This window comes from Oryza sativa, chromosome 3 (assembly GCF_034140825.1).
Source record: "Oryza sativa Japonica Group chromosome 3, ASM3414082v1".
Taxonomy (NCBI): Eukaryota; Viridiplantae; Streptophyta; class Magnoliopsida; order Poales; family Poaceae; genus Oryza; species Oryza sativa.
Genome location: NC_089037.1, coordinates 2,275,905 through 2,300,932, shown reverse-complemented (window position 1 = coordinate 2,300,932; position 25,028 = coordinate 2,275,905). Strand labels below are relative to the sequence as shown.

At 49.5% G+C, this 25,028-nt stretch overlaps 2 protein-coding genes across 4 annotated transcripts; one reads left to right on the top strand and one right to left on the bottom strand.

The window, feature by feature from the left end:
- Positions 1-16,324: 16,324 nt before the first annotated feature.
- Positions 16,325-19,739, bottom strand: LOC4331577 (beta-amylase 2, chloroplastic-like). The gene is made up of 4 exons (XM_015777222.3): positions 18,928-19,739; positions 17,791-18,001; positions 17,590-17,700; positions 16,325-17,472 (listed from the first exon to the last, which is right to left on the bottom strand). The coding sequence occupies exons 1-4, from the start codon at positions 19,482-19,484 to the stop codon at positions 16,678-16,680; spliced, it is 1,674 nt and encodes a 557-aa protein (XP_015632708.1). The 5' UTR covers positions 19,485-19,739; the 3' UTR covers positions 16,325-16,677.
- Positions 19,740-21,049: 1,310 nt separating this feature from the next.
- On the top strand, positions 21,050-24,390 carry LOC4331576 (uncharacterized). 3 transcript variants are annotated; one of them, XM_015774551.3, is made up of 6 exons: positions 21,050-21,312; positions 21,586-22,110; positions 22,198-22,423; positions 22,511-22,989; positions 23,082-23,430; positions 23,526-24,390. In XM_015774551.3, the coding sequence occupies exons 5-6, from the start codon at positions 23,083-23,085 to the stop codon at positions 24,141-24,143; spliced, it is 966 nt and encodes a 321-aa protein (XP_015630037.1). In that variant the 5' UTR covers positions 21,050-21,312; positions 21,586-22,110; positions 22,198-22,423; positions 22,511-22,989; position 23,082; the 3' UTR covers positions 24,144-24,390. The 3 variants fall into 3 exon arrangements, with proteins under 3 accessions (XP_015630037.1, XP_066164423.1, XP_015630038.1); XM_066308326.1 differs by having other exon boundaries at positions 21,586-22,423; XM_015774552.3 differs by lacking the exons at positions 21,586-22,110; positions 22,198-22,423; positions 22,511-22,989.
- Positions 24,391-25,028: the final 638 nt, after the last annotated feature.

The following is a 25,028-nucleotide window of genomic DNA, read 5'->3' as shown; positions in this document are numbered from 1 at the left end:
CCTTCGTGCCGCCAAATATAAATCTATCCCAAAAATACCAAAATTCCCGCTTTTGAAGCCCTTCCTTGACCCCTCCCTTGGATCCACCTTGAACCCTCGTGTACAAATATACAAATTGAATTCAAATTCAATCTCCACATCAAATTTCTCTCCAAATCAAACCTTCCAGTAAAAGTCTATTTTGCCTCCCTCCAACTCGCTCGGGCCGAAACCATCCTCGGCCCATCCTCTTCTTTCGCCAGCCTCTCCATCGCACGTGCGCGGCACGTGACTCCCTCAGAGAGCGCCCTCTCTCTCTCTCTCTCTTTCTCTCTCTCTCTCTCTCTCTCTCTCTCGGCGTCGCTTCCCGCCGACGCCGCCCAAAATTCCGGCCGCCACCTTTGATTCCCGCGCGCCCGTGCGCGTGGCCGACCGCCTGGGCGCTGCCATCGCCACCCTCGGTCATCGCCTACCCCGATGACCACCGTGTCCGCGCTTGCCTTCAAACCGTCCCCGTCCTTTTGCAGTCGTCGCCGGCGTCATCCTCTCGGGCCCGGCGCCCCATGCCGCATGCATCCAAAACCGTGAGGCGCGGCTCGTTCTCATCCCTTTCCTCCCAAAACGGAAGGAGCAAAGCTCCCTTTCCTCCTCCTCCTTTCGCTTTTTCCCCTCCCGGGTAGCGAGCTCCCTGCCTCCACTCCTTGGCTTCTTGTTCAAAAGGCAGAGCCGCTGACGCCGCTGCAGCGCCTCGCCGCCCCCACCTTGACCGCACCCGCTCGCCCCGCGCCAATCCTCCCATGCTCGCGGTTCGATTTCCACCACACGATCCACCGCCTCCACCACCCTTTGCATCCTCGCCGTCGCTCGTTCTCGCGGCGCCCATGAACACCAGCCGAGCGCCAAGAAAACCGCGGCCACCTCGAACCGACCTTGCCGCTCCCACTCCGTCTCTATAAAACCCACCCCCTGTGCTTCCTCCCTCCCTTGCTTCGTTCCCCCCCCTAAGCGGCGGAGCCCTGCCGCCATGGGAACTCCTCGCCGTCGCGTCGAGCTCCATGTCCGGCGACATCTCGCCGTCGCACGGTCCGTCCGCTGCCGCCTCCTCCCTCAACCTCGGTCGCCGTCGCGCGGCCAACCCCGGAGCATCGCCGCCTTCTTGGTCGCCGCGGCCAAGAACGCCACCGCCGCGACCAAGGGCGCCATCGCATGCCTTCGTTCCCTTCCCCGGCACGCCCACCGTGACACGATGCCGCCTCGGCATCGCGTTCATAGCCGTGCGCCACTGCTCGTCCATGCGCCGCCATCGGCCTTCCCATCCTCAACTCGCCGCCGACGCCGTTACCTCCCATCGGTGAGCTCCCCACCTCCCTTTTCCGCTGTCCCAGCACTCGCGTAGCTCGCGTCGCGCGTGCTCTGTTTCCGCCGCCGTGCGCAATCGAGAGCCGCCGTTGGCCTCCCTCTCGGCGACTCCTCTAGCCACCGCCGTTCTTGAGTTCCCTCTCTACCTCCCCAAGCCGTTGTTTCAGCCGCCGGCCTCCCCTCTCGCCCTCGCGTCGCGTCGCCCGATTCGCCGCTGCCGCGCTCGGCCACTTCCGCTGTGCCTCCCCTGCCGTCGGCCTCCCTCCTCTCCTTGATTCCCGGCGCCGCCACCTTCCTCGGGCCCCCCCTCGACCTCCCCAACCCCTCCCCCTAGCCGCCGACCTTCCTCCTCGCTCCCGCGCCGTGCCGCCCCTCCCGCCGCCGCAAGGCGCCGCCGCGAGCCACAGCCCGGCGACCATCGGGTCCCGCGTCACCGCGTGTGCGCCGCAACCCCATACCGCGTCCACTAAGCCCGAGCGCGCGAGCCGCATCCCTTCCCATCGCGCATCCACGTCGGCATCCCGGCGAGCTTCGCCGCCACCGCCGGCCGTCGTCGCGCGTCGTCTCCCCAATCCGAGCCGTGGAATCGGTTCGCCTTGACCTCCTCTAGCCACCGGTGTTCATCGCTCGCTTCGGCTCGCCGCCGTTCGCCGGATTCCGCCGCGCGCCGTGAGCCGTCCGATGCCATTCCCGCCCCCTCCCTTTTCTCTCCCCATCCGACGTGGCTGCCCACGTGGTGTTGACCGGGCCCGCCCCTGCCCAGTCAGCCGGTCAGCCGTCCCCCTCCCCTCTCTCCCCTGGCTCGTGGGCTTGGCCCATTGGCCAGCCTTCCTCCTCGGCCTAACAAAACAAAGGAAGTTTACTTTTACTCCCTCTTCCGAGTCCGGTGCTCACACACCGAAGAGCTAAAAGTCCGCAATTGCTCCCTCCAATTGCTCCTCTCTCTCTCTCACCTTCTTATTGGCCCCACTCGTCAATGAGTCAAAGATAATCTTGAGAATGTCTTTTCCAATATTCCACAAATATTTCTCTCTTCTATAATTCAGTAAATCATTTTATCTTATTTCGTGGGTTAATAAATCTTTTTCCCTTGATCCCATAAATCAATTCTCTATTCCAAAATTTCATGAATCATTTTCCTTATAAATCATTTCCTTTAGTCCCGCACGTCAGAGACGGTCAATAATATTCTTGAGAATATTATTTCTATAAATTTCATGAATCAATCTCCCCTTGTTCCACAAATATCTTCCTTCGCCAGAAATTCCAATTAAACTTCCAAAATTCGTATCTCTCGATCTAATCGTCCGATTGACCCCGTTCCACTTCCAGTATTTCCGTAAAATCGAGATCTATTTAATGGCACTATTATTTAGTCTAAATAGGGTCTTTTTCTTGGTCTCTTGTTTAGGTTTTTGTTTGTTTGCGCATAGTTGCGGTTACCGGATTTTCATCGATCGTGGATATCTTGAAGATTCGTGAAGCTTCGTGAAGACCCTGAGCAAGGCAAGCCACCTTTGAACATATTGAGCCTATATTTGAACTTAATTAATTTGCTTGCAAAATATTATGCATTGATAGGATTGCACTTAATCTGTTTGCCCCGTCTGCAAGGCAGACCGGTGGACCTACCTAACTTGTTGCATCTGATCCTTCCATTGTTAATTGTTATATCATGTTCCCTTGTAACCATCTAGTTGCGCCTCGATATTCGTGCACTCTGTGCGAGTATCGACGGTCGCCTTCAAACGTAAAATCTGAGTAACTTCTTGGGTAAAACTTGGTTTACAAAAGCTTTGGAAAACCCGACGCCTGGGTCGGTGCCTTGTGAAAGAAAATGAGTTTTAAAAATAAAATTCGCGACACAAGGCCATTCCTGGGCGGAATACTTATGCGGTCGCATCTAAGGACCGATTCCTTTGGAATTACATCCAAGCATACAATAGTGCGACCACACGGGTGGAATGGGACGCCCCTGGCTGAGTAAATTGCTAATCGGGGGAGCCTTGATGCCGAGAGACATGTGGATTCAACGGGGTGGTGTCGGGGAGAACCCCCGGGCTTCCTAGCACAGTATGGTCTGGGACCTAACCTGTTGTTGGTCTGGGACCCCTCTCGTCGGCATATGGCAACCCTGTGTCTGCTCTCGAAATGCCTTGTTATGAAAGCCCTTAGGTCACCAGACGTGGCCGTTCTACACGGGCTGGGTGATTCGGGTTAGTAATGTCGTGTGGGTAAAGTGTACCCCCTCTGCAGAGGTTAACAAACTGTTCGAACAGCCGTGCCCACGGTCATGGGCGGATGTGAGGTGATTCCTTAGCGTAGTTTTTGTTTTACCCTGTTTTATGAAAAGGTGTTAAGGTTTGGGAAACCTAATGCTTGGGAAGCATTTAGCTGTCCGGGGGACAGCGGGACCGGGTGTCCCTAGAAGTGATTGGTCGTTTGGGGACCACTATTATCGGGAAGTTTGGAAGATTGGTTTGGTTTGGGAAAAACCAGATTTGAAGCCAACTCTGGGAGTTGTGCAAATCTTGATAAATAAATTTGTTACTTCTCACCTCCCGACCGAGCTGAGACTTGTCTCACTCTGGTTGTGGAAAGCACACACTTAGATTGTTGAAAACTTGAAAACAAAACTGTTTGCAAAATAACAGCCTTCCCTTGAAGCCTGCATTAACCAGCTAAGTTCCCCTGGCTTGCTGAGTACGAAAGTACTCACCCTTGCTCTATATAAATATATATATAGTTCCTCCGTCTTGAAGAAAAGATGAAGTGAAGCGAAGATTAGGGTTTCGTCCTGGTTCCCAGCCGTCGTCTGTGGTGTTGGGTGTTAGTTCGTTGGTTCTGCTGCTGCTGCTGTTGGTGTTTCCTCATCCGCGTCGTCGGTTGTATTCTCAGGCTGTTCTGAGCTGCAACCTAAGGTAAATAAGTCCTCTATTTATTTTAAGGATTGCTATGATTCATATTTGTCACCGTGGGTACCAGCACTATGTCCTGGGACTGGTACCGAGATCGCGGTTTCGTAGGAAGCGGTTCGCGCCGTTTTCCCTACGACACGCTCCTGTCAGGTGCCGTTGTACGGCGGTACCAGATTAGGGTGTGACAGCCTGAACCTGTATAAAATTCCTTGTCTCCGAACCCATCCACTTTCCTAGCTTGATAGCCACCCCCTTTTATTATTGCCGAAATCTTGTTTCGACAGTTGGCGCGCCAGGTAGGGGTAGCGTCAAGTTCTCGCCGACTAAGTGCGATGGGTTTCGTTTCTGGCATCGACGACTTCGCCTTTCCTCCCGGGCAGGCGTTCCGGTTCGGCAACCTCAACTTCATCACTAACGACTTCGGCAAGATCTCTCTCCTTGACTCGGATTCAAACCAGTCGGGGAGAGACCAGGTCCCCGTGCCGTTCGGTATTCCGAACTCGGCCGAGGCCTACTCCAAGATCATCTCTCCCGAGTCGGCTTCAAACCACTCGGATGAGATCCAATCTACTCTTCCGCGACCAGATCAAGACGACGGGTTCTATCCCTCAATCCTGATGAAACTTCCCGATGATTTGGCCGCTGTCTTCACAGTCAAGACATCTCCCACTCGAAGATCTAGGCGAGCTCCGGCTCCGGCCCCGATCCGATCTAGATCCAGGGAGGTCGGCGTTATACTCCAACCTCTCGGGACAGTCTCGACGGAAGAGTTGGATGGCTACCTTAGCTCCCCCGGCGTCAGTTCTCGACCAACCGAGATCCTCGACTACGACGATTTCGGCTACCACTACGACCACGGCGACCTCGACAACTTCGACGACAGCTATAAGGATAACTACACGCCCCTCTTCTTCGGCGTATTCATGGCTGACAACGAAACGGAGGAACAGCGCCAAGCCCGAGAAGCAGACCAAGATCACGCACGGCAAGAAGCTAAACGTCGCCGACTGGAGGAAGAGCGACAGCGACAAGAGCAAGAACGACTACAGCGTGAGCAGCAAGATCGCGAGCGGATTGCAAAGGAGGCTGAAGATCGATGACAACGCGCCTTGGAATCTGGGCGGCGAGCGAGAGAGCTCATTGGGCAACAAGACGTCGATGGGACAGCGGTCTTTCGCACCCCCCAGCAGAACACGGTTGCAGCAATCACTCTCCTCGACACCCTCCTCAAGGAAGACGCACTCAACCAAGCTGATCATGTAGTCAACATCTTGAACCAGACGAAGACCATGATCGCTGCCTCGGTTCCAGCCAACTCCGCAAGCACCCGCACCCCGACTGGTAGCCTAGTCCCTCACCTCCGATCTCATGATTATCATCAGCCAAGCCTCAGCATCATCGGCACAGGATCTAGTCGCAGGAGCAGGGGTCACGACAAACGATCTGTTCACTCGCCTCCTGAACGTCACAGGGAGCGCCGAGTCAAACGGCCTCGCTCTCCACCTCACCGGCGTCCCGTCGACCTTCACGACACGATCAACCAGCGCCGTGCAGCACGAGATCACCGCCATTCACCAAATCGCTACGACGACGACGTGGATGGAGTAGCTGCCTTCACTAATGACCTGCGTCGAGTGGATTGGCCAGCCGGCTTTAAGCTGACTGGAATCGAGAAGTATGACGGCACCACTAATCCGAAGTCTTGGCTCACCGTCTACGGACTCACAATCCGCGCAGCAGGAGGAGACAGCAAGGCCATAGCAAACTATCTACCTGTGGCCCTAGCGGATTCCGCCCGATCCTGGCTCCACGGAGTGCCCCATGGCACGATCGGATCATGGGCGAAACTTCGTGATCACTTCATCGCCAACTTCCAGGGCACCTTTGAACGCCCCGGCACACAGTTTGATCTCTACAACGTCGTTCAGAAGTCTGGAGAATCCCTTCGAGATTACATCCGACGCTTCTCCGAACAACACAACAAGATCTCCGACATCACCGACGACGTCATCATCGCCGCCTTCACTAAAGGCATTCGCCACGAGGACCTAGTCGGCAAGTTCGGACGTAAACCTCCCAGGACGGTTAAGCAGATGTTCGAAAAAGCCAACGAGTATGCCAAAGCCGAAGATGCTATTACCGCGTCCAAACAGTCGGGCACCACTTGAAAGCCAAAGAAGGATACGCCGACCGCAAGAGGGAGTGGAAGTAACAACCACAAGGATCGCAAGCGTAAGCCCGAAGAACTTGTGGCGACCACCTCTCCATCTTCCCGACAACTTTCCCGCGTCAACACCTTCGACAAGATAATGAACTCCCAATGTCCGCATCATCCCAACTCCAACCACGTGGCCAAAGATTGCTTCGTTTACAAACAGTTCGCGGAGCAATACGTTAAGAACGCACGTAAACCTTCAGACGGAGATCAAGACACATCAAAGAAGAAAGATGATGAAGACGATGCCCCGACTGGTTTTCAAGACCATCGCAAAGAACTCAATCACATCTTCGGCGGACCTCTGGCTTACGAATCTAAGAGAAAGCAGAAGCTAACAGAACGGGAGATCAATGCGGTTCAGCCTAACACGCCCCAATACCTTCGGTGGTCAGAGATGGCAATCAAGTTCGACCGCTCGGATCATCCCGACCAAGTGGTCCACCCGGGGCGGTACCCCCTGGTACTAGACCCAGTGGTTCGTAATGTCAAGCTCCGACGGACTCTCATCGATGGTGGCAGCGCACTCAACATCCTTTTCGCTAAGACCCTGGACGATATGCAGATTCCTCGCACGGAATTAAAGCCGAGTAATGCACCATTCCACGGTGTTATCCCAGGATTGTCAGCTACACCACTCGGCCAGATCACTCTTCCAGTTACCTTCGGCACTCGGGAGAATTTTCGCACAGAAAACGTTTGTTTCGAAGTTGCTGATTTCGAGACAGCATATCATGCTATACTCGGACGACCGGCTTTAGCTAAATTTATGGCCGTACCACACTACACCTACATGATGATGAAGATGCCTGGTCCTCGAGGAGTCATATCACTACGGAGCGATGTCAAGCAGGCCGTCACATGTGACAAAGAAAGTTGCGAGATGGCTCAAACCCACGAGACCACTCTTGCCCGCAAAGAGATCTGATTGGCTGCGACCACGGCAAGCGAGGGAGAAGTGCCTGCAACCAAGCTGACGAAGACCGAAGAAAGTGATGCCAAGGCGAAAAAGATTTCCTTAGATCCCTCCGATCCTGATAAGACTGCTGTAATAGGCGCTGAGTTAGATTGTAAATAGGAAAGCGCGCTCATCACCTTTCTTCAGAATAATAAAGATATTTTTGCGTGGAAACCATCTGATATGCCTGGTATTCCCAGAGAGGTGATTGAGCACTCTTTACATGTCAAGGAAGATGCCAAACCCATCAAGCAACGACTCCGCCGTTTTGCACAAGACAGGAAGGATGCGATCAAGGAGGAATTAACCAAGCTGTTAGCAGCAGGCTTCATTAAAAAAGTCCTTCATCCCGACTGGCTGGCTAATCCAGTCCTGGTTCGGAAAAAGACGGGGCAATGGCGCATGTGTGTCGATTATACCGACCTCAACAAATCTTGTCCCAAAGACCCTTTTGGGTTACCTCGCATTGACCAGGTGGTTGACTCAACGGCCGGCTGCGAGTTACTCAGCTTCTTGGACTGTTACTCGGGATATCATCAAATCCGACTAAAAGAATCCGACTGCTTGAAGACCTCGTTTATTACGCCCTTTGGGGCCTACTGCTACATCACCATGCCCTTTGGATTGAAGAACGCAGGAGCAACCTATCAACGCATGATTCAAAGATGTTTTTCAACTCAGATCGGTCGCAATGTTGAAGCTTATGTTGATGATGTAGTCGTCAAGACCAAGCAGAAGGATGACCTGATTGCGGATTTAGAAGAAACTTTTACAAGCATTCGTGCTTTCAAGATGAAACTAAACCCGGAAAAGTGCATCTTCGGAGTACCGTCAGGGAAGTTGCTCGGATTTATGGTATCTCAAAGAGGCATACAGGCCAACCCGGAGAAAATCAACGCCATCCTTAACATGAAACCGCCAAGCTCCCAAAAAGACGTCCAAAAGCTGACTGGTTGCATGGCGGCGCTCAGCCGGTTTGTCTCACGACTCGGCGAGCGGGGGATGCCCTTCTTCGAGCTGCTGAAGAAGACTGACAATTTCCAATGGAGACCCGAAGCACAAAAAGCCTTTGAAAACTTTAAGAAACTTCTCACCACTCCACCAGTTTTGGCCTCGCCACATCCACAAGAGCCGCTACTGTTATATATGTCGGCGACCTCCCAGGTTGTGAGTACGGTCCTGGTTGTCGAGCTTGAAAAGGAAGGCCATATTCAAAAAGTCCAACGTCCAATTTATTTCGTTAGCGAAGTTTTAGCCGACTCCAAGACAAGATATCCTCAGGTTCAAAAGTTATTATATGGTGTCTTAATTACCGTCAGAAAATTATCTCACTACTTTCAAAGTCACTCGGTCACGGTGGTCACATCGTTTCCACTTGGAGATATACTTCACAATCACAAAGCAAATGGACGGATTGCGAAGTGGGCCTTGGAGTTGATGTCTTTGGACATATCGTTCAAGCCACGAACTTCGATCAAGTCACAAGCTTTAGCTGATTTCCTTGCCGAGTGGACCGAGTGCCAAGAAGATATGCCAGAGGAAAAGATGGAATATTGGACTGTGCATTTTGATGGGTCGAAGAGGCTTACAGGTACTGGAGCTGGGGTCGTCTTGATTTTCCCGACTGGAGAAAGATTGAGCTACGTATTGTGGATACATTTCTCTGCGTCCCATAACGTGGCGGAATACGAGGCACTACTCCATGGATTAAGGATCGCAATATCTCTAGGCATTCGCCGACTAATCGTCCGTGGGGACTCTCAGTTGGTTGTTAATCAAGTCATGAAAGAGTGGTCTTGTCTAGATGATAATATGACCGCTTATCGACAAGAGGTACGCAAGTTGGAAGATAAATTCGATGGACTTGAGCTCACCCACGTCCTCCGACATAACAATGAAGCAGCCGACAGACTGGCCAATTTTGGTTCAAAACGGGAAGCAGCACCTTCTGATGTGTTCGTCGAACATCTTTACGAACCAACCGTACCCAGAAAAGAGACAATCGAAGCCATGGATACTCAAGGCGTAAGCATGATTGAAGCCGACTGGAGAGAACCGTTCATAAAATTTTTGACCAAACAAGAACTCCCTCAAGACAAAAATGAAGCTGAGCGGATTTCCAGGCGCAGCAGACTTTACATTATTCATGAGACTGAGCTGTACAAGAAAAGTCCATCAGGAATACTGCAGCGCTGCGTGTCTTTGGAAGAAGGGAGACAATTATTGAAGGATATACATTCTGGTATTTGTGGTAATCATGCCGCTGCACAGACCATTGTCGGCAAAGCTTACCGGCAAGGTTTTTTCTGGCCTATAGCTGCATCTGATGCTGACAAGATTGTATGGACATGTGAAGGTTGTCAATTTTTTGCCAGACAAATTCATCTGCCAGCCCAAGAGTTGCAAACCATCCCGTTGTCCTGGCCGTTTGCGGTCTGGGGGCTTGACATGGTCGGCCCGTTTAAAAGGGCAGTCGGCGGTTACACGCATCTCTTTGTGGCTATCGATAAATTCTCCAAGTGGATTGAGGCTAAACCGGTCATCACGATCACGGCAGATAAAGCTAGAGATTTTTTCATCAACATTGTACATCGGTTTGGGGTACCTAATCGGATCATTACTGATAATGGCACTCAATTCACTGGTGGAGCATTTAAAGACTTTTGTGAAGACTTCAGCATTAAAATTTGTTACGCCTCCGTGGCACACCCCACGAGTAATGGACAAGTCGAGCGCGCTAATGGTATGATACTTAAAGGGATCAAAGCACGCGTTTTCGACCGGCTATGTCCCTATGCTGGCAAGTGGGTAGATCAGCTGTCGTCCGTACTTTGGTCTTTACGCACTACTCCTAGTCGGGCTACCGGCCAGTCGCCGTTCTTTTTGGTTTATGGCGCAGAAGTAATGTTGCAAAGTGAAGTGGAATTTGAATCACTACGATTTCAGAATTTCAACGAGGAGGGCTATGAAGAGGGCCGAATAGACGACATCAACCGACTAGAAGAAGCCCGAGAAGCAGCTTTAATTCAGTCGACTCGATATTTGCAAGGGTTGCGCCGTTATCATAATCGGAATGTTCGATCGCGAGCCTTTTTAGTCGGCGACCTGGTTCTGAGGAAAATTCAAACAATATAGGATCGGCATAAGTTATCTCCCTTATGGGAAGGACCGTTCATAATTGCTGAAGTCACTCGGCCAGGTTCTTATCGACTCAAGCGCGAAGACGGTACTCTCATCAACAATTCTTGGAATATTGAACACCTTCGTCAATTTTATGCTTAGGCATTTCGCTTGTATCTTTCCTATTTGACTGCTAACTTTAAGTTTTTCCTTGAAGTTTTCAGTCAGGGGGCTATTATGATAATAATGGAGTGTGATTTTTATCAATTCAATTTGCTTACTTGATTTATCATTACCCTGTTTGGTCTTTCGACTTAGCCAATGAGGACTGAAGGTTTTTAATAGCTTTTGCGGGTTTTAGGCTCAATAAGGCTTGACAAAGGCTTTTAAGAAATCAGAAGCTAAGTATGGAACACCAAGCATAGCATAAATTCATCAGTATTGTACAAATTGAGCCTCCACTGTCATTGATCATCAAAATCATTGTTATATCAATCAGTATCAGTTTTTTCATCGTCAGACTTATCAGACCCAGTCGGCCGAAGGTCGACATCTTGGAATCTCTCAACTACATCAGCAGCAATCTTGTCAGCGGCTTTCTGCGTATCACGGATGAGGTCAAGAGCAGCTTCTTCGCTCGTCCCGTCTGCAAAGCCATCAATGGCATCCATATCAACCATTGGATAAAGGGATTTGGTCATCGCCAACGCCAGACTTGCTCCCATACTTCCAGCTTCTCTGATGTTCTTGAAATAAGTATCTGGAGCGACTCTCAGCTTGTCGAAGATTTCGGTAGCATCAAGTGTACTCGAACCAGCGTTATTGAAGAACATGGCCTGGATGAGTGGAGTAGCGGCATTAGCAACTTTATCCCTGGCTCCTTCAAGCTTGTTGATCTTGTCGACTAAGACATCAAACTGTGTCTGGGACTTGATCTTGCGGTCTGCATCAACAGGTTCTCATTAATGAGTCAGCATATGGAGGATAATGGCTTTTAAGGTATTGATTGTTGGTACCTTCAACCTCCTTTAAAGCCGAGTCCCTCCTTGTCATCTTCCAGAGTTCGAATCTGCTTCTCCAGTTGAGATATCTTGGCAGCTTGCACTACATTGATTGTGGTTAATCAAGATTGCAAAGATAACAGCGCAAGCTAGTTGGGCAGAGTTTGTACGTACCTTTTGATGAGCCACTTAGTTCGAAATTGGATTCCTGGAGCTCAGCAATTCGATCCCTCAGATCATGTTCACTTTTCCTGGCAAGTTCTTTTGTTTCGCGCAGTTGATTCCTGGTGGCTTCGAGGGTACCGAGATGAAGGACTAACCTCTCTAAGGTTGCCATTTTGGCTTCGTTCCTAAGATGAATCCTCTGCAAGACAGTTTAATTAGCGTTTGAACTAAATGGCAAATGAGATGGTTGAGATCAGGCGCCAAAGAGTTTACATTTACAATGCGGGTTGCTTGACCAAGTGCCTCTTTCAGTAGGCATAACTCTTCGTCCTCTTTTTGCTTATTTATCACGATCCCTTGAGGCTGCATGTTGTCATCCCACCACTTGACCAGAATAGGAGGGCGCGAATCCTCGGCTGCTTGTATCCGGAGGATTTCTTCTTCATCACCAATTATTGGCCCTAGTGTATCCATGAATGAAGATGAAGGAGTCAAGTAAAGTCTGTTGGATAGTAATGATTTCAGATAGCGCGTTTACCTGTGATGATTCTCGGTCGGGGACGAGTGGACTCTTGTGTCTTCACAGGAGATCTGGCTTCAGAGTCATGGCCAGCATCCTTTCTGGGAGGGCTGTTTGTTTGAGCTTCAACCTCAGGAATCTTTCGGCTTGGCCCTGCGTCCGACTGGTTTCCAGTCGGGGGCTCCTGATTAATTCCGGCTTCGGCTTCGACCGACTGGTTTCCAGTCGGGGGTTGATCACCGGATTCTACATTATCGGTTGCCGGCTGATTGTCATTCGGATGATCCTCAGCAGTTGGCCCGGTTTCTTTGGAAGAACTTGTGTCCATGTTAGTTGGGTCAGAGTCTTTCCCAGACGGATCTATATCAGATGGTTTCCTGCAAATTTGATTATCAGTATTATTGCCGCAATGGGTGTGCGTTAATGCAAGAGAGATCGTTAATGCAAGAGAGACTTCCTGATCTTTGGCACAGGGCGACTGGATGTTTTCTTCCTTGGAGTAGCCTGTTTTGGTAGTTTCTTGGTTGTCTCTCGATCTCCAGGCCTCCTGGCGGTATCATCGGCTTCGTCGTCACTTAGAGCCAGCTTCCTTTTTCGAGAATCTGACTAGCCGACTGGATCAGAAGCACTTGGTTGAGTTTCAGACCGAATTCTTGGTCCTCCGCTCCCTTGCCCAGTTTGGTGGCGGGGAGATCAGCGTTGAGCGATTGGGGGATCCGACTTCATCAAAGCAAATTCCTGAGTGTAATATCCTTCATTATTAACTGATTCAATAAGAAAACAAGATCATATTTTGAGAAAGGTTGAAGTATATGAATACGTACCGGTGGAGGAGGATTGAATGCGTTGAACGGTACGACTGGTAGCAACTGTGAGTAGCTGACAACGATGGCGTTTGAGAAGATCTTATACATCCTTTCCTTCATAACCTTGAAGTCAAGAGAATCTGGATCTTCACGGTTTGGGTCATGCTTGCCGTCAAATTTGAAGGCTGTGCGAGATCTTTCTTTGATTGGAGCTAACCGACACTTGATAAAGTGCCGGGTGATCTGTTCTCCTTGAAGGCCCTGTTCTTTCAGCTTTATCATCCTCTCCATCAGTTCTACTGCTTGTGCAGCTTCATCTCCCATTGGTAGTGAGTTCCAAGTATCTCGATAAACTGGAGGAAGACAGGAGTACTAGGGAAGAACGGGCTCGGGGTTTTGAACATAAAACCAATTTGCGTGCCAGCCTTTATTTGAGGTCTTAAAGGGCATGGAGAAGTATTTTTGGCTTAGTGTTCCCCTGAGTTGGAAACCAGCACCCCCAACGACGCATGGTTTACTCTTATTCGGCTGGGGCTTGAGGAAGAAGATGTGGCGGAACAAGGCGAAATGGGGCCTAATGCCCAGAAAAGCTTCGCAGGCATGAATAAAATTGGCAATATACACTATGGAGTTTGGATTCAGATGATGCAAGCTAATCCCATAGAAGATCAGAATGCCCCGGAAAAATCTTGAGGTTGGAAGAAAAAATCCGCCATAGAAGAAATGAGCAAATACCACGATTTTGTGTGTATCGGGGGTCGGGAATGCCTCACCAAATGCCGGTCGCCATCCGATGATCTCTTTTGCTGGAAGAACGCCGTGTGCCACCATCTCCTTCAGATTGTCTTCCGTCACATCGGAGGGTGCCCACTGACTCTCGAAGCTTTCTCTTTCTTCCGCCATGAATGTGAACTGGATGGTTTGATTTAGTTCGAGATACGGCTGGAAAGGGATGGGGAATTGGAGCGGTGGATGCGGGGAGAAATTTCGTGAAGTTTTTGAGGGTGGATTGGAGCGGATTGATGAACCCTAGTTTGCCCGGCGCAGTTTTACACTGTAGCAGGAAATGGGGAAAATGGCGAGAGTCTCGGCGGGGAAGACGAAGAGACGTTTTTCACTTTGGTATTATTAGGGTATCGGGAGTACTAATGGGCCTGGGCCTGTACAGTACTTCAGCCCAATACTATAATCAGCATGGCCTGTTGTGATCCCTAGGGACTTAGGCACTTTTTGCTTTGTCAATTTGTGTTCACAATGGTGTGGCCCAATGCTGTTAAAATCCTTTTTAACGCGATTTAATATTTTTTTGGAATTATTATGATGCACATAAAAAGGTGCCCGACAGAAAGGTGTTATACCATTTTTTGTAAGCTTTATTAGGCTGCAAAAGTTGTTTGGGTTGATTTGAGATGACTGGTTTATTAATAGTCATTCTTTTAGCATGTTATATGCTTATTTTGGTTATGGTAAGGGTCACAGCCTAGGCTATTAGACTCATTAATTACCATGATATTCTATCATGTTTGGTGGGTCATTTTATGAGATTTTTACTCGGATTCCTATCAAACATGTCTATTTCTGGACCTTTGAGTGTTTATCACTCGGCCCTTCTTGTATTTTTTGTCCTTGATATGTTCAAGTTGAGAAGCAGTCGGCTGGGTATCTTACTAAGTACCATGTGTGCTTCGCTATAAAACTACTCGGTTCTTGACTATATGTTTAGTTTTTCAACTAATCACATAGTCGGGGGCTACACCTAATTAGGTGCATCTACTCGATGCACCATGTTTTATTTTTGCCCTTCACAGTTTTTGATTTTTAGTACTCAGCAAGCTGGAGCAAGTTGAATTGAAGCACTCGGACTATTGTTTTTTTTTTGTTTCGAGAAGGTTATTTCGTCAACTGCGAAGGTCTCGGGGGCTACTGTGGAGATTATGGATACCCCATATCTGTATGACAGTTATACTTTAGTCGGATATATGGTACCAAATATAGATAGAATATCTTTATGAGGACTCGGGTTAGTTTTTAACTTGTATGTCAAGGAAATACCCGAGATCCTAGTCGATTACGATTGTATTTTATCTATAATCTCATATTCCGTTAGGATATGGACTGTATTTTGTAAAGCGGATTCCTTCCCCTATATAAGGAGGGTCCGTGTGCCTCTTGGGGCACAATTCTTTTTTCTAGTTTACACAATCAATAACACACTCGGCGGAATTATCTCCGGACAGGAGTAGGGTATTACTTCTTGAATAGGAAGGCCTAAACCTGTATAAAATTCCTTGTCTCTGAACCTATCCATTTCCTCCACCCCTTTTATTATTGTCGAAATCTTGTTTCGACGCTACCGGTAACGACGATGGCTCTGCCCACGCTGTGCAAGATGTTCGTCGGTGGCATTGGCCCTTACACCGGCGATGAGGACCTCCGCCGCCATTTCCAGCTGTTCGGGTACGTGGCCAGCGTCCACATGCCCATCGATCGCCACACCGGCCGGCACCACGGCTTCGCGTTTATCCAGTTCACTTGCCTCGAACACCTCATCAATGCACTCGCCTATCGCCACACCATCCACGGCCATACGGTACGTACTCATTCTGTGCTCCTTTTTATTCGTTTCGCTTTGGCTATTGCTTGCTAACTCCGTAACTTATCCTGGTTGGTTGACTTCTAATTTTTGTTTTATTCAGTTGGGCACCCGATTAATAGAACCAAGGCTCAGTCGCGGCGTAACAAGATACACCACTGTCTTCGGCAACCACATTTACCGGATCGGACACAACTGTACCTTCTGCTAATGGCCCGGTAGGCCAGCCACCTTACGGAGATCGCATGGATTACCTCAGAAAATTCGGCACCATGGATAATGGAGTTCTGAAGATCGATGGTGTCGTCGAGAGCATATCAAATGACGGTAAAACCTGCACGATCAGGGTACCGAACCGAAGCGGCGACACACCGGTACCATCACGGTATTGCTGCCCTTCGAGCGTGTTCGCTGGGTCGTCTCCAGAACGAATGCCAACACTGAGGATAAGAGTAGCAGGTTCAGATGATGCGGCACTGGATCCACGACATTGCTGCCATGCTGCTGCATTGATCGGATCCTGCGGAGTAAGGAGAAGCAAACCGATCAACAAGAGGGCAGCTGCTGCTGCTGCCTGATGATTCCCATATGATACGAACGTATGTCAGTCAGAGCCTCATCTTACTTTCGCTAATAGCTTTGTAAACAGTAAGGGAACTGGAGTTGCACTGCACGAATGTAGTACTGGCATTTCGGGTTTTGAAGTACATGTATTTTCTTATGATAGAAAATGTAATAGTTACATCCATTTCCTGCAAAAGCAAAAGCTTTGAGCGATGCCAGAATCGGCCAGCATCAAAAGCCTGAAACGTGGCAACTACGTACACGTACTTACCCAGTAACCCCCCCCCCCCCCCCCCACACACACACACACACACGCACACCACACTATGTTTTTCTTCTTCTTTTCGCAGATCAAGGTTGCACACTTGAGCGATCGATGTCGTCGCACGCGTACGCGACGCTGATTACAACAAATAATCTTGGGAGTATAAAATATGTAAAGCGTTTTTACCCTTCTACGCGCGAGGTCGGCTGATCGATCAGTTGCTGAGCGCGACGGCGGCCTCGTGCACGAGCGACCCGGTGGCGTGCGCGACGCCCTGCGCCTCCCGCTCCACCTGCTCGCGGCACACGTCCCGCACGCCGGACTCCGTCATGCGCTTCACGAACGCGGCGAAGCGGCGCCAGTTGTCCGGCTGGAACAGGTCGGGCCCCATGCGCAGGTAGGTGAACGCTACCATGCGCTCCTCCTCCGCCTTCTCCGCCGCCGTCGTCACGATCTGGTCGTGCGCCGTCTCGTCGTACCTCGGCAGCGCGTTCTCGCCGGCGAGCCCCACGCCGGACTCCCGCGCCGCGGCCGCCACCTGCTGCACCAGCTCCTCGGGCCGGCACTGCGCGTCCTGCGGCTGCTCGTGGTTGCGCATCTCCACGCACGTGAAGTTGAGCACCGCGCCGTGGCGGGCCAGCATGCGCGCGATCGGCTGGTACCCGTCGTGGTGCCTCGTGTTGTAGTACCCTGCCGTCAGCTCCGCGGCGTGGGACCGCGTGCCGTAGTGCCAGTGGATGCCGGCCACCTTCACGGAGATCTTCACGCCGGGTGTGCCGGTGTACACGCCCGACGCCGCCGACAGGATGCGCTCGCCGTGTTCCAGGAGCATCTGCGAGTACCAGCTCATGAAAAACTCACCGTAGGGAGTGTTCCACCCACCTTCACGGCGGAAGAAGGGCGAGTCCTCCGGCCAGTCGTTGTACCCGCCGGAGTCTCCCGGCCCGGCGTTGCCCCACTCCGGCTTGCCCACCGCCTCCGCCGCCGCCTTGAGACTGCTCAGCATGTACTGCACATCGATCGCCGAAACATCATCTCTCACTCAGTTCGCCGCCAAATCAAGAAATTAAAGAGAAACCGATCGAAAGCTAGCCGCCATGGGAGACGAGCATGCAGCCAGGCATACCCTGTCATAGCACTGGAACTCGCCGATGCCGGGGAATCTCCAGGTGCCATTGCTCTCCGGGTACGACGGGTAGCGGAGCTCACCGGCCGGACCCATGCCGACTTGAATCTCCTGCAGATCAAGTCAGAGAAGTGGCATTAATTAACACGAGGTAATCAATCAAGAAAGAATCGGTCGTCGGAGTGGGGGGCGTGGACGTACGACTATGGTGTTGCCCATGAAGGCGGCGAAGTGGTCGCGGAAGGCGCGCATGAAGTCGCCGTAGCACTGCACCGGCGTGCGGCCCTTGAGCACCGGCATGGCGTCGGCGCCGAGCGAGAGGTATTCGTAGTTGCGGCGGCCGCTCCGATCCGTGTAGGCCAGGTCCTGGTCCTTGTCCATCTCCTCCAACACCCATTTCGGAAGTGGTATACTGCAACAAACACACATCAATCAGCATAAGCTTAAAATGGCCAAAGCAAATCTTATCTACATAATTAATAAATACTCCGTGAATGAAGTTCCGTTAATTAACGATCACGTCAGTTAATCACATGGACCGGAAATAAAATAGCAAGCTCAAGTGAGCTGCAAGATGCCAGGTCCTGACACGAGGACATGGTCACAGATCTCGTGATGGGTCACATGCAGAGCGCTGGTCGTACGCCACGCCGGGGGCAGCGCCACCGTCCAAAATGGATCAAGTTCACACGATTACGTATATACTACGGCCACAAAAAAGATTGTTGGGTTTTTTCTCTCTTTTTTTTGCCGAGAGAAATGCTACAGGTCACTGACATGTGGGATCCAGCGTGATTCGTGTCAAGCTCATATCCCACATGTCGGTGTATCACATGGCCTCCCTCCCAATCAGAAGCAAAAGTGAAGTAAAAACAAAAAAGAAATGTGTAGATGGCCGGTGACTTCTACATCACGAGAGGCCCGTTGAACTCGCTGAAAATCCCGAGCTTGTGGGTAGTCGAAGCAAAAGCACAAACGGCACCGGGAGCTCCGTGGAACAACGTGAAAGATCTAGAATTTGTCTTTTTTCTCAAGAGAAAAAATATGTATTTTTCAATTTTCAAGATAGTGAGTTCGAAAGATTCTCACCCAGCTGGTGCCGACAAACGCAATTTCATGACATGATGCATGTTATCTAGACAAGTATTTATTTGTAGTTTTGTGAAGATAATCTGATCGGGTAGCTATGAAGAATTAATTGCAAGTGGTTATGGGCAATGGGTAGCAAGGGCAGCTAATTAATCCCATTCCATGCATGAATGCTGCAAGAACGCAAGGAAATTAAAACGGAGAGATCGATGATGCGAGAAGAGGAGGAGGAGGGATAGTGAAACGTACGTGACTGAGTCGCCGACGTTGCCGCCACACTGGTGGAACGACATGACGGCCTGCACCTTGAGCCCGTTCTTCTTGGCCATCTCCATGAGCTCCATGTACCCGGTGAAGTTGTAGCGGCCGGGGCCCTCGCACTCGGCGATGCCCCACCACACGTCCACCATGATCCCCTCGGCGCCGGCGCTCTTCAGCGCCTTCAGGGACGCCTCCACCGCCTTCCGCCGGTTCAGCCCGTTGCCGTCCTTGCGCACCGTGTCCAGCGGCATCATCACGTACACCGGCACGCCCACCTTGCGCCGCTCCTCGCCGCCCACGTCCGGGTGCTGCTCCTCCGGCAGGCTCTCGACCAGCGCCTGGAAGGCCATGGGGAGGTCCGGCCCCTGCGCCGGCGCCGCCGGGTCCACAGTCTGCGTCTGCAGCTGCAGGCTCGGCGCCGCCGCCGGCGCGACCGCCGGAGCAGACACTGTACCCGCAGCCGCCGCGACCACGGCCGTACGTGGCGCCGCCGGTGCCACGGCGGCCGCCGCTCCGGTCTGGTGAGCCAGGTTGAGCGACATCATGAACAGGCGTACGTCGACGACGTAGAAGAATCAATCAAACAGAGACAGACAGGCGCGCGCGCGCGAACGAACGGGCTTGACCTCAAGTAGCAGCAATGTATACGGATCTCTCTCTCTCTCTCTCTCAGACAACCAAGAACAAATCGTGGCGAAATGGATTATTGGAAATGGATTCGGGTTAGGACTTGGGGATCTCCCCTTATTTGTTGTTACGCCGAAGCGACGATCTCGACGAACGGGATTGTGAGGGTTACCGGTTCTGGAAGAGGAGACGGGGGCTTTAAATACAAGCGACGAGCGGCGCGTGCGGGTGACGTGGCGCGAGCTGCGCCGGTCAGGGCAACGTGAGGCGGTGCGCGCAAGCGGGATGGCCGCGGGGGCAAATGGGCGGGATGGCGGCATCCGCGCGAACGACCGACGCGTGAACCGGCCTCGAAGCGTCGTGCGGGACGGCGACGTGGGTGGCGCGGGCGGCGGCATCGGGCCACGTCGCGCGCGGTGGGGCGCCGGATGCGCGACGCGTGGGCTCCTGCGACGGACACGATATTTCGGCGGTTTCTGACCCCCGGAAGCCGTGGTCGGCTTGGGTTGTCAGGTGATTTGGAAATCTTCTTCTCTCGCTTTGTCACGGTGTGTGACGGTGTCACATGGATTCTTGGAGAAGTTCTTTTCTTTTTTTTTTGAGAGAATTCTTGGAAAACTTCGCGTCACGAGTCAGAACGTCGTCTTGTTACGTTTACACATACCCCCGTGAAGTGATTAATGTGGTGTTAGCGACTGGTGCGTGTTGTCACACTTGCAGTGGGTTCAGAGGAAGTAACGATTTACGACTGCGATGGATCGAGCTTTTGAATATGGTATGATAATACTGGAAGTATATATTTTACATGACCAGAAAAAAAAAGGTTATCTGAAAAAGAACGGTTTGCAAGTTTGCTCTGTCAACGTCCACCAATACGGCAACACGCATAGAGCTCAAGAAGTACAGTATAATTCTAACAATTTCCTTGGATTCCAGGTATAATTCTAGACATTTCCGTGGATTCCATTTTCTATATCAGGATAATTTTCAGCAAGAGGATTAGTTTTCTATGGACGACGTTATTCTTTGCCTTTGGGGAGCTAAATCTAGAATATTTTTCTGACGCTCCAACTCATGCGATATATATCATATATGCACCGAGTCCTTCGGCATGCGCATGGCATTTGGGGCCAGGAATATAGCAGTAGAAGAAAAAAAAGGGGGAGTGCAGATAATTCAGGAAGGGCTAATTCTGCGTTAGCCGTTAGGACCGCCTATTTGGGGCCGGTTTGGTTCATAGCCTAAAATGGCCTTACCAATGTTTGGGCCACATTAACAGTACAAAGTATAATTTTGGTTTGGATCCAAATATTGGCTGGCCTATGCAAAACAATAGGTCACGCCATTGACAAGAGCCAAAACGTAGGCGTGAAATTTAAACTCTTGCGCGGGCTCGGATGACGCTCCATATCCAAGCTGCACAGTAGTACACAAGCAGATATTCCCATTTATTGGCATCCACCTACCGCTCATCATCTTCTCTAGCCACAGGCCACAACCTATAGCTCCTCCAATCCCGAGCTAGAAGACACAGAAGCCCATCTTGCCATCCATAGTCATCTTCTCAAACAATCAAACCCATAAGAGCTGATCAAATGGGGTAGAAATTTTGGAGTAAATCTGCTGGGGAGGGGACGAGAGTGAGGCGGAAGGGTTCTGCTCAGGCGACAGAGGACGGCATACGGGCGCCGCGATTTCAGCTGCAGCTCTACTGACTCCGTCGCGCTCAAGTGCCATCACACAAAGGTAACCATTCCTTCCATAGAATGCTTTCCCACTTGTGTTGATAATAAAATTTCTGATGTATAATCTGCCATTAGCATCTTATGTACTAGTAGTAATAAAAGTTAGTTGGCCGAACATCTTACTAGTTTAGTGTTGATGCTTATTTCACCTGTACTTTATTAGTGTGTCCTTTTACATCTAAGTGAATATCTCCTTTTTTTTGGATAAATCTGTATGTTGGCACAATAGTATTTGATTTTCTAAAGTAATTTCAAACTGGTAATCTGCTTCCAGATGGAGAGCAATCGACAGCAATATGTGCATTGCTTCTTGTTGAGGCAAAAGGCTGTAGTGATACTTCTGGTTTTGATCCTCGTCTGGTTGAGGAATAAAAATGGTAAAAGAAGTAAATGCAAAGGGGTACGGTATGGGCCCCTGATCCATAGGGATGTATGGAGAACAAGTGAATTAATTAGGTTGATCGACACTTCAGATAGGATATGCACACAACAATTGAGAATGCCCCGTCAGTTATTCTACAGGCTCTGTTCTCGTCTTAAGAACAAGGGACTACTAGTTGACACCTTTCATGTTTCAGTAGAGGAGCAAGTGGCAATGTTTCTGAAGAAGGTTGGACAACATCATTCAGTTCCATCTGTAGGATTCTCATTTTGGCGATCTGGTGAGACAGTGAGTAGGTATTTTCATATTGTGTTGCGGGCCATGTGTGAGTTAGCTCGAGAACTCATTTATGTCAGGTCTGCCGATACACATACTAAGATCACCAGCAACCCAAACAAATTCTATCCATATTTTGAGGTAACTCTAAATACCAAGAGACAATAATTCATATTCCATTAACTTTTGTTTATTTCACTCGGATGTTTTTATTTTGTCTGCACTTAGGGCTGTATTGGGGCACTAGACGGCACACACATCAGGGCAAGTGTGCCAGCCAAGAAGGTGGATAGGTTTAGAGGCCGCAAGTCATACCCCACACAGAACGTATTGGCTGCTGTCGACTTTGACCTTAGGTTCACATATATCCTATCAGGTTGGGAGGGGTCAGCTCATGATTCTCTTGTCTTGCAAGATGCATTGTCGCGCCCAAATGGTCTTAAAATACCATAAGGTAATTAAACATTTTGAAAGAATCGTAATTAGCCTTGTTGTAAGAAGATAACATTAGGCTCATATATGACATGATTGATGGTTGTAGGGAAATATTTTTTGGCTGATGCTGGATATGCTGCTAGGCCGGGTATATTGCCGCCATATCGTCGTGTTCGATATCACCTAAAAGAGTTTCGTGGCCCTCAAGGTCCAAAATGCCCAAAAGAGCTATTCAACTATCGTCATTCTTCACTTCGAACTACAATTGAACGAGCTTTTGGTGCTCTTAAGAACCGCTTCAAGATTCTTATGAATAAGCCATTCATACCCTTGAAAGCCCAAGCAATGGTGGTTATCGCTTGTTGTGCCCTTCATAATTGGATATTGGACGATGGACATGATGAATTTGTCTCCGATGAGGATACGTGGTATGCTCGCCTACCAAGGAGTAGTAACCGTGTCACTGACAAAGGGGCTGATGTACGTGAGTGGGCAGCCAAGCGTGACGATATTGCCAATCAGATGTGGAATGATAGAAACAACATAGATGTCCACGATGTTATGACCAGCGAATGAGTTACCAACGTATATTGCTTACAATCTTTGTTTTTTGTATTAACTGACTACCATTGTTCATATGAAGTGTTTTACTTACAATTCTCCTATGATGTATGCAGTATGGGAAATCGTACTGAAGATAATAGCAAGGAAGGTGGCTCTCGTGAAAAGTATATCACTTGGAGTGATGATGCCACTCAGTTCATGCTTGAGTGGTATATATCGCTCCGCAAGGACAAACCTACCACCTTCAAGTGGAGGAAACAACACCACCAGCAGTGTGCTACTGCTTTGAATGACAAGCTTGGACTTAGAGTCAACAGAAGCCAAGTCCATCGGCATTTCAGGCTATGCAAGGAAAAATGGAGTTGGATCTGTGCAGCCTTAGGAAAAAGTGGCTATGGTTTTGATGCAACATCATGCAAATTTAACATTGACCCATCGGAGAAGGAAGCAAACAAACTTGGTGTAAGTTATTCTATGATTGCACACTAGTTTGAGTTATAATTCATACAAGAATTGTTAAGTTTGTTTATTTCTAACCATGCTTCTTCTAATGACAGACAACTAAATACAACTACTTGACTAAGCCTATCAAATTCTTCCATCTCTTTGAAGAATTATTTGTGGGCTGTTCAAAAGCTGATGGCTCTCTTGCGATGGACCAGTTTACTGCTAATACTAGTAGTGATAGTGATGGCAGTGGTAGCATCAAGGAGTTGGAAGAATATACATTTCCACTGCAAGATGGTGGCAATGATTCCGACACAATACCTCGCTATAGTCCGACAACTGATGCCACTTCTTCAGGGCAGAAGCGTAAGTTTGTGAAATCACCTACCAAGAAGATTGTGAAGCATAAAACGAGCCGCCACAAAGCAGAGGAGGATGAGCTGATAGCTAGTATCCTTAGGCTTGCTAACTCTCTTGCATCTGCACAGTCTGTTGCATCTGTTGAAGTGCCCTCTGTAGGAGATCCAAATGCAAGTATTTGGAAGCGCATAGAAGACCTCACCATCCCAGCAAGTGACAAAATTGAACTTGCAATCTTTCTCACCAAGCCAGAACAAGAATGCTTTCGTTCTTATCTGCGAGTTGCAAGTGATGAAAGTTTCCAAGCTTGGGTTATAGATTACTTTGGGCGCAAATGTGCTACCGATGGTGGCTATGTCACTCTGTGAATCATTTGCCAGGTGGTGACATTTTGGTTAGGGAGCAATGCATTTTGATAAACCCATGTTACTGTTATATACTTATGATATATGCTGCCACTACCATATAGGGGATGGCAGTGTGAAGTATAAAGTAGGGGTTAGTGCAAACCCATGATGTAATATATGGCACTACTATGTGGGTGATTACGAAGTACTACTATGTAGGGATATGTGCAAACCAAAATGCTGTAATGCATGATGTGTTATTGCTGCACTAGTTATGGAGCTTTGAAGTCTAATTTCAGTCATACAGTATTTCTTTTATATAAACACGCCCAGCTTTGTTGCTGCTATATTTGATACAAGGAGGTTTATTTAAGAGAGAAACAAAGAATGATGTCAAAGAAATCAACACAGCAAACAAGAACATTTAGCTGCCTTTACACATATTCATTTTTCAGGAATTAGCTAGCAGTACCATTAACGGGAGGCAATATAACTACGATCAACAAGAGCTAGCAGTACTGCACATATACACCCGGACCACAAGTCCACAACCCATCATCAAGGGCTAATAAACACTTCAGTTTTTCACTTATTAAAATTTGACTACAAAATAAAGAAACATTAGGATCTGGAGCGCAGGAAGATATGAAAGCAGAGGTGAGAAGGTGAGGAATATGAAGGCAAAACAAGAAAAGGCATAGCCATATGAAGGCACCAAACCAAACTTGGTATAGCCAAAAATTGGCTAGGTCAATTTTGGCTACTAACCAAACTCAATTTTACCTTTCCAAACAATGTCCATAACAAAATATGCCTATGACCAAAATTTGGTAAGGCTCTTTTAGGTCTCAAACCAAACCTGCCCTTGGTGCAAAAATAGTCAAGTCGAACAGGTGAGAGGACAAT

Bases quoted from the DNA above. Each gene is read 5' to 3' on its own strand.
- LOC4331577 (XM_015777222.3), bottom strand. From the start codon at position 19,484: ATGATGTCGCTCAACCTGGCTCACCAGACCGGAGCGGCGGCCGCCGTG. The intron at 18,002-18,927 runs GTACGTTTCACT...TGTTTGTTGCAG, and splicing joins AACGTCGGCGACTCAGTCAC to TATACCACTTCCGAAATGGG. The intron at 17,473-17,589 runs GTATGCCTGGCT...ATCGATGTGCAG, and splicing joins AGTTCCAGTGCTATGACAGG to TACATGCTGAGCAGTCTCAA.
- LOC4331576 (XM_015774552.3), top strand. From the start codon at position 23,083: ATGGGAAATCGTACTGAAGATAATAGCAAGGAAGGTGGCTCTCGTGAA. The intron at 23,431-23,525 runs GTAAGTTATTCT...TTCTAATGACAG, and splicing joins AGGAAGCAAACAAACTTGGT to ACAACTAAATACAACTACTT.